We start from the raw sequence: 9,340 nt of genomic DNA, 5'->3' as shown, positions 1-9,340 counted from the left end.
CTTAGAAGTGCTGTGCTGTAATCATGAATGCAGTAACAAGTTCACTGTGGTTAAGATCCCTGAGTGGGAGCATTGACCGTAGACACTGAGACTATGCAACTGTAATCTACTGTAGATTTATGACAGCAGGAGAGGCTGCAGGTGTTCAAAATCTGCTGTGACAAGTGCATGCTTTGGTCTGCTGTTATCTACTGTTGTTATGACTACATGAGGAACTGCTGATGTGTTAATCTGCTAATATTAAGACTACAAGCTTAATTACTGATTAAGGGGTTTGATTGTCAACTTCCAACCTCTGGTTATTATAGCCTGTGTAAGCTTTGAGTGAATTTGCTTAAGGAATTTTTGCTTTGCAGAAAAGCGTCAGACGCTTTGCAGAAAAGCGACAGAGGCTGGTAGAAATCACGACAGATAGGATGATCAAAAAACCATTAGATGCTTGATAAAAACACGACAGAGAGATAATAAGCAGAAAGTAGCCAGCATAACATCAAGATTGCTGTAAGAAACCAAGCATTAATGAAATACAGTAAAGAATGACAGCTGGAGAACAGTGTTAATTGGTAAAAACAACAATAGCAGAGGAAAAGAAATTCATCATGAGGAAAGGAGGGGGCAAACCAGCCCAGAAGAGATGTACATAAGGCTGTCTGCAGACCATAGGGTTGACTTCATCCTCTGACCTGCAGGGATGTTGTACGGGTTTGTGTGTCCTGTTTTAGAATAAACTCTTTTGCACAGACTCTTGACCGTCTCCAGAGAAGTTTTTGATTGCAAATTTGACCTAATGGAGTATTTTTTGACAAAGTTTATAAAGCTGGTGAAGGTGGGGACCAGGCTTAAGGCCCAGCCTGGTCGCACATCTGACCCAACAGGAGCTGTGGAGTCTGGATCTGTGGTTGCGAGTCACCTGCTGCCACCGTGTTCCTGCTCGACACCCTCTGCTACAATTGTTACTAGTCCTACTGTTGTCATTACTATCATTAACATTACTCTAATTATCAGTACCATTACTCATTTTCAGTCTGTACCACTGCTATGATATTATGTTGGCTGCTTCCCTGCCAACCCCAGCACTCTCTCTCTCTCTGTCGCTATCTTGCTCTCTCTCTCTCTCCCTCACTCATCCCCAACTGGTCAAGGCAGCTGGCCGCCCACCCTGAGGTTCTATTCAAGGTTTCTACCTGTTAAAGGGGAGTTTTCCCTTCCCTCTGTCGCCAAGTGCTTGCTTTGTTGGTAATTGGCAAAATTTGAAATTGAATTGAAAATTGAATTTAAACGAATTTTGTCATCTTTCCTCTTGCCTGTAATTAGTGACATTGGATTTGTGCTTGCTCCTGTCTTGTGTATAAAGATATTTTGGCCGGTGCTACTAAAGGAAAGCTCATGGGGTGTTCCAAAGAGAAATAATATCATCAAGGAATCATCCTTGTGAGAGCATTTGGTATCTTGCTCTGGACCGAAGTGTAAGATGGATAAATGTAACCCAACCGAGTTCAGGAAATTCTGATTTTTCAAAAAAGGCTACGAGACTTTCTATAATTTACTTACACTACAGTTAAAATGGACATTAATCCATTCAAGGGTAGTTTTGTTCAGTGTTTCATTTCAATTTGTCTACAGAGATCCAAAACAAGAAGTGCGCATACATAAATGTTCACTGTGAAGAATAATATAACAAGATTGCATGGCTTCAACACTGGAGAACTTACAGTAATGGCTGGTCTCTCACAGGGAAAGTACAATCAAAGCTGCTTTCAAAGACAGAGCTTATTGGATCAGTCTAAAACAAAGTAGTGGAGTATTTTACCACAGTGACATGATGGGTCTGTTGCCTGCTGGAAGCTTTGGAACTGAAGAGGTTGAATGTAGAGGAGTCATCATTTGTGGTCAGCACCATGCCTATATTAATGGTTATTGTGTCTACCACAAAACTTCTACCTGGCACTTTTTATTTCACTCCTCTTGATTCACTCTTTATTTCGCTCCTCTAGGTTGATGGAAGCTTCAGCTCCTTAGACGACCATACACTAACATTGAAGGATGAGCCAGTGAAAGTGCTTTCTCTTTATTATTAAACAATAAAAGTCTTTCTAGATCTCTGTTTTCTGTGGATATGAACAAATATGCAATTTCCTGGAAGGTTTTACGCTTCCCTGCGACCCTGTACACAGGTTAAGCCGTTTTCGATGGATGGATGGTTTTACGCTTGTGACATTTTCTTTCTCTTTTCCCTATCTGTCCATTTCTGAGGCTTAATGGAGAAAACACACAAATACACGTCTGCAACTGCTACTGCCATATTACCGTGGCCAAAGGAGAGCTGCTGTAGGTGCATGTCCGCTGGGACTCCTTCACCAAAACAAAACTGGGCTTCAATTTGAAGATAAACTGAAACTGTTCTTCCAGATCTACAAAGTTCAAACTTCACACCTGAGATTAAATTTCAAGTTGTGCACTACTTTACTATAACCTGAATCTTAACATAAATAGGTTGTTTTTTTTGTAGTATTGTTACAAAAATATGGCGGTTGATTCTTGTAGTAAGTGATATGAAAGGTTTTTTACAGGGTCTGTCTGAACTCAACAACTGTTGTCCAGCAAAAAAACTATGTCCAAAGTACTGAAGTTGATTTTGAATCTTTAAGACTGTTTTGGGTATCTGATCAAAATAGTTTGTGCTGGGGGATCAGGGTAGACTGTAGAGGAGACTCAGGATGCATTTCTAAAATCTTGGCTATGGCCCTAAACAGAGCATAGTAAATGGGCTGCAAACTGTATTGGCAGCTGTTCCTAATATTTTGTGACAATTCAGAAAAACTGAAAGGTAAAATTCTTACCTTAATTCCTTGGTCTCCCTTAACTCCCTGTGAAGCAAAGCAGAGACAAATACTATTAAAGTAACAACTAATAAAATTCACAGCAATCCACTAGATGGAGCACAAGATCATCTGTAAGTATTTGAATTAGCCATGAGGACTCGTTCAAAGCCTCATACAATGGATTTGCATTCTGAAGGAGTATTTGCATCGTATCTATGAAGTTATCTAATCCCTGATGTGCAACCTCTGGGGTAAAAAGACAGATAACAGTGCCTGTGAGCTTAGTGACCTTCAACTCAGTAGTCTGTTAAAGTTCATGGCAGAAAACAGAAACAGGATTCTGGACTGATTTCATTGGGAAACAAAGCAAGACGGAAAAATGGATATGTGGATATATATATATATATATGGCAATAATCTGCTCACAGCACCTCGGTTCTTCCAGCAGTCCCAGCTTCAGAATAAATTTCAGAGGGACACTACTAAAACATAGTGTCTTCAGGCAAAATCACTTTCAGAGAGTCAGGTTGTAGATATATACTGTGATTTTGTAGTGAAACACTGTTTTAGTGATGATACCCAGTCAAAGCGCTTTTGCTCTAGTTTAGTGCAAGAGTAAAAGTTCTGAATATATGAATTATTGAAGTCTTAGTCTTAAAATGTATTCAGTTTCTTTGTAGAATCTTTAAAGCTCCACTAACGTAAATATTAATATTGAATTAAATAACTGTAATGCAAAATGTGTCACTCTTGTGATGACAAAACACAGAGAATCATCACTAACTGTGCAGGTACCCATTTGTCACCTAAGTGCGCCATACATTATTTCGTGGTTTGGTCACATAGAGTTCCTCATGCATCGTGCGTGGTAGTATTGGTTTAAAAGGTTAGTTACATCCCAAATAAATCTTTATTCTTTCGGAGGAAACAGTCGACACCTGTCAGATCACGGCTGCAGGATAAGAGGTAAAAAATAACATTCAGATTCCCTAGGCATCGTATATGTAATGTTCTATGACTATATGATGGAATAACATACAAATACAAATGGGAATACAGTGCTCTCGAGCTCTATGGCATTTTTTTGCCTCTTTCAGCTCACTGTTTTGTCTTTCAATGCCCTCAGCTGTCTACTCAAAAAGCATTGATAAAAACACAATGTTCATATCATATTAATATCAATCAATCTTAAAAGTACCTCAATACCATTTACCATAAAACCTCTTTAAACTGTAAACCTTTTTATTCACCGCGGGAGTTTTCCTCGTTTGTGCTGGTCACTATTTACATTCCACCTCAGGCCTGTGTTAGTGAGGTGTTGCTACACCTGGCCGACCAGATGACTAATATGGAGAAAAAACATCCAGACTCCCTGCTCATTGGTCTCGGGGACTTCAATAGAGCAAACCTCAGCCATGAACTTCCAAAGTACAGACAGCATATTAAGTGTCCCACCAGGGACACTAACACACTGGACCACTGCTATACTACATTAAAAAACGCCTATCGCTCCGTCCCCTGAGCAGCCCTGGGACTCTCTGATCACTGTCTGGTCCATCTTATCCCGACACACAGAAGCAACCCGCTTTGCCAGCTAGTGAAAAAACAGATGATCAACCACCATGATGAATTAATGTTGACATTATTATTAGGGTTGTCAAAATAATAGAATAGAAAAAACAACACCTTAAAATTTGAACGCAGATTAATCTTTGTGATCGACTGGCCGGCCAGCTGCAGCGGAACGCAGTCTGTGTGTCTGTCAGACTGGGCCAAACTAAAACATTCAATTTTGAGGGGGGATACGAGCGGCCCCTCCCAACAGTGCCGATCAAAGGAGTTCATTTTCCATCCGGTTTGTGTGACAAGTGCAACAGAGCTGGTGAAAAATCAAGAATTTAAAAGAAAAATGGTACAAGAGGCATTTGTAACTATTTAGCCTTCTGACTGACTAGACACATGACATGTTGGTAGTTAACATTTTACTGTGACTTAAGTTTTAACCAGGCTTGACCTGGTCTTGTTCAGTGCAGTGGTGACTTGCTTACACAAACCGGCAGGCAGGTGTCATCCTAAAGTTTCTTGAAGGTCTTCAATACCACAAAAACACTATTAGTATTTTTTATAAAAATCGTTGTGCCATTGTTATTGCATATGAACAGTGACAAAAAGGTTATGAATGTATGGGAAATAAAGATATTTAGCTAAATAAGTTTGTTAATTATCATTGATGCACTCATCTACCAAAATCTATTTGAATTTAAATATTTTAAATGCTTATCACGGCAAATATCGATTCCATTAATTAATCACAAAACTACAAACAGGTTACAAAACTTGTAATTAATTAGACTCATTTTTTTAATCGCTTGACAGCCCTAATTATTGTGTCTATGTCTATTATTATTATTAACAAGGTCAAACTTCATTTAATACTTTAACTACCAGTGCATAAATAAAAAATAAATGACATTAACAAACGCTGCTGGCACACTGGATGTCTTCATATTTGTATCTTGACACTCGCACAAGGTTGCCGACAATGATAATAATAATTTACTCCTGCATCCTTTGCACTCTGCTCACTGCACTATTTGTCAATCTGTCTATGTTGTTTTTGTTTTTGTTTATAGTGTGCTCTATTCTGTAGCCTGTGTTTGATTTTATTATTGTGTTATTGTATTATTGTATGGGTAAGCACATCGTGAGCAATGTACAATCCTTAGTCAAATTCCACATACCTGGCAAATAAATCTGATTCTGATAACCCAAATGTAATCTTTATTATTTTGCTATATTACTATATTCCTTTCTTTATTTTAGTCCCACCACCTTTTCACAATTTCAGAATTTCTCCTTTTGTCATCTATATAAATGTCCAATCCAAAAATGTGACAGCAGCTGCTATGAGGTTATTAACAGACATCAAAGATTCTCAGCCTCAGCTTCCCCCACTGTCTATTCATCCATCATCATCCATCTTTCCATTGATCTTTCCACACCTCAAACCAAGCAGCAGCTCACATCTAGAGAACATGTCTGCTGTGTGTGCACCATTCTATACCACCCCAGTCAATTTAAAAGCTATCTGCAAAAACAATTTTAGGTTAGTTAGGTAGTTAATGAGTTTTTAACAAAAGCGCCACCTAGTTGCCGGTTGGTGCCAAAGTTTTTGCACAATCTCCATGTGGCACAGGAAACTACTAGCCCAAGTCTAGTGTTAATCGAACTGATCTAAAACACAGATAGATGCAAAGATATGACATCACGCCCTGTTTTGATGGTATCCTACAGAAAGTTGTTCCCTTATAACTTATTAACTTGTTTTTTTTATCACACATTTAAAAACTTTTTATAATCCAGTCCAGATTCTACATTCTTCACAGTTAAACATGAAAAAGTTACAACAGGTAGAAAGTGGAATACCTTTGGCCCTTCAGGACCTGGTGGGCCGACATCACCTCGATCACCCTGTGGAGAGACGGAAAGACAAATGTTAACACTGATTCCTCCTCCTCCTTCCTCTCCATCTGTATGCATTCTTATCCCATCAATGTATGTTACAAACTCAACATGTTCCCCCACCCTTAGTTTTATGCTTTCTTGCCTCTCCCAATGCACTCTGAAAGTCCTACTGTGATCCTCGGTAGTAGTCTTCTTCTATTTATTATTATTACTATTATTATTTTATTAATATTATTACCACTCATGCTCCCCCCCCCCCCCCCCCCCCCCCCCCCCCCCCAACCCAACCGGTCAAGGCAGATGGCCCCCAAACCTGAGTCTAGGGCTGTGGTCGAAAAGTCTTTTTTGCTTAGGAAGGTTCCTAACTGAGAGCTGGTCGAATTCCCTAAAATCTTTAGAAGGGTGCTTCAGTGCTTCCTTTCTTATCTCCTTTGGCATAGGGTACATTGGACCTTCCTTTACGAAAGGAAAGGAGATAATGCAGTCCCACAATTCCTTGCGGCAGCAACATTTAAAGCGACGCACGTTCTCAAACTTAAACGATAAAATCCATTGACCACATTTAGCAAAATCCTTGATATACAGATGCACATTATGATTCTTGAATAAGACTTTCACAATTTCCTTCTTTCTTTTGGCTTTGCAGTAATCTGATTCTGTTTCAACACCATTTTATGTTTCGGATTGTTGAAATATGCTATGAAGTGTTATATTTGAATTTTTACAACAAAAAAATAAGAAATCACTGACCATGACGGATAAAGGACATCGATCACTATTCAAGTTAACAATGGCTATTAAGCCTTTTCTCTCTGCATACGTCTGGAACGGTCCACAATAACTGAGACCCATATGCAAGCTTATTATGAACATAGTAACATTGCAGTGTGTAGGCTCACGTTAAATGCTCAGTTTGCATTAGTTATTTTTGCCCGATGTATTGCGGCCTTCAGCAATATCATTAATTCATTTTACTTCAGTCACAGATACTGACACCCTTGCCTTAATAAAGGCAATGATCAAGATGGATGACCACTACATCTCTATGCCACATACTGATTTTAGATTGGTTGCCAGTCCTTTGCCGGGCCAACACATACACACCCACACTCACACTCAAGGTTCGAACCCAAGACAGTCTTGCTGTGAGGGAGGTGGTGTAGTGCTAACTACTGCACCACCGTGCCACCCTTGTATGTCTACTGTCTTTCTAAAATACCAGTTTACTATGCACATGTGTCTGTAAAGTATTTTACTCCTGAAAACAATTTTAAAAAGGACAACTTCCTTCTGTTTCTGCATTAGTCCCTGCAGGCACTTGAAAAAACACAACACATAAAAGTTCACCATTTCTGGGGGAATTAGATGGTAATTGCTTTCTGTTCACGATTAAAAATCCATAAATTACTTAATGGATAATGTGTACAAGAGAGCACACCTTTTGTCCTGGCACACCTGGCTCACCCTGGACAGAAAAAACAAAGTGTGAACATACGAAGCACATATGCAGCCAGTATAACAAATTCAGTATTTTCTTTGACAGATGTACAGAAAAACAGGCGGCTGAAGCTTGATTTGAGGGCTTCATAGTCATGCCAGATGCTTCTCCGGTCATGCTGCAACCCAACTCAGCTATTATTGCTCACGCTAAAGTCTATCATATGTGAGAAGCAGTCCTGTGAGATTCAGCTTGATTTCTATAATGAGGGACCATTACAGGACAGTGTACGTTTCTCTGACTTCACGATCTACATTCCTCCTTTTAAATAATCCGTGACAATTAATGCATCATGTGGAGGTCTACTCATCCAATCCAAAGGAAATCTATAGTGTTGTGTAGGTGGGGTTGGTGTGAATTTCAGAGCAGCTGCACAAAGTGGAATCTTCTTGAAGTGATCCCTGTCTCACATAGCTTCTTTTATTTGAACTTTTGTTGTCTGAAATAACTTTATTATGAGAATAATGAGAGAATAAAGTGAACCTAATCAAGTCTATAATTACATGTTATTAATGTTGCAGTTTGGACAAGACAAATTTATTTACCTTCAGTCCTGGTAAAAGCTGTAGAAACAATGTAGAAATCATAAGAAGGTTAACGTCACACCAACAAACTTCCACTAATTAATTAAATGATTCTGGAAAAATATAGGATGTGGACTCATTGTACCAAAGCTTACCCTTGGGTCTTTTCCTGGTTTGCCTGGTTCACCAGACTTACCCTTTATGAAAAGACCAAATATTATTTAGACAGAATCTACAAAACTATCTACAATACCAGTTCATTTGAATTAGCAAATATGCCTTTGGTGGATATAGTGAGAGCATGAACGTAAAATCAAAATAGTTTTTCCACTAAAGTAATGAAGTAAAACTATCACGATAGTAAAGAAAACTTGCATCAGCCTTGAACTTGCACATTAAACTTTTAAAGACTGTACTTATGTATTACTGTATTACTGTGGTTGCCGGTGTAGGGAAGTCAAAAAGTATTGAGACAGACACAAATGGGCTGATTCTGAGAGATCACATTTCTCCTGTCTTAGCTTCTCTGCATTGGCTTCCAGTAAAATCCAGAATAGAATTTAAAATCCTTCTTCTCACCTACAAAGCTCTTAATGGTCAGGCACCATCTTATCTTAAAGAGCTCATAGTACCTTACTACCCCACCAGAGCACTGCACTCCCATTATTGAATGTTACTAACACAACTTCTCCCCTTTCCGGTAGTCTTGTGCTTTCTCGTCCCTCTCCTCTCTCCTCCTATCACTTCCTGCAGGTGTTTCTGGCTCTGGAGCTGTGGAGTCTGGATCTGTGGTTGCGAGTCACCTGCTGCCCCCGTGTTCCTGCTCGACACCCTCTGCTACAACTATGGTTACTAGTCCTATTGTTATTATTATTATTATAATCATTAACATTACGATTGTTATCATTAACACTACTATAAATATCTGTACCATTTTTCATTTAGTCTATAGCAACATCACCTTTACTGTCTGTACCTCTGTGTGTATATTGTGTAGGCTGCCTCCCTCCCCTCTCTCTCTCCTTCCATCC

The 9,340-nt window shown here is 39.2% G+C and overlaps 1 protein-coding gene across 1 annotated transcript in view; it reads right to left on the bottom strand.

The window, feature by feature from the left end:
• col13a1 (collagen, type XIII, alpha 1) overlaps positions 1-9,340 on the bottom strand; it is a 177,355-nt gene that overhangs the window by 49,130 nt on the left and 118,885 nt on the right. Inside the window, exons 14-18 of the mRNA XM_046071250.1 lie at positions 8,465-8,506; positions 8,331-8,348; positions 7,726-7,752; positions 6,249-6,293; positions 2,841-2,867 (exon numbers count right to left, since the gene is read on the bottom strand). Coding sequence (XP_045927206.1) covers positions 2,841-2,867; positions 6,249-6,293; positions 7,726-7,752; positions 8,331-8,348; positions 8,465-8,506 — 159 coding nt within the window. The remainder of the gene's footprint in view (positions 1-2,840; positions 2,868-6,248; positions 6,294-7,725; positions 7,753-8,330; positions 8,349-8,464; positions 8,507-9,340) is intronic.

This window comes from Micropterus dolomieu, linkage group LG15 (genome assembly GCF_021292245.1).
Source record: "Micropterus dolomieu isolate WLL.071019.BEF.003 ecotype Adirondacks linkage group LG15, ASM2129224v1, whole genome shotgun sequence".
Classification (NCBI taxonomy): Eukaryota; Metazoa; Chordata; class Actinopteri; order Centrarchiformes; family Centrarchidae; genus Micropterus; species Micropterus dolomieu.
The sequence above is the reverse complement of the archived record's forward strand: the minus strand, read 5'-3'. Positions and strand labels throughout refer to the sequence as shown.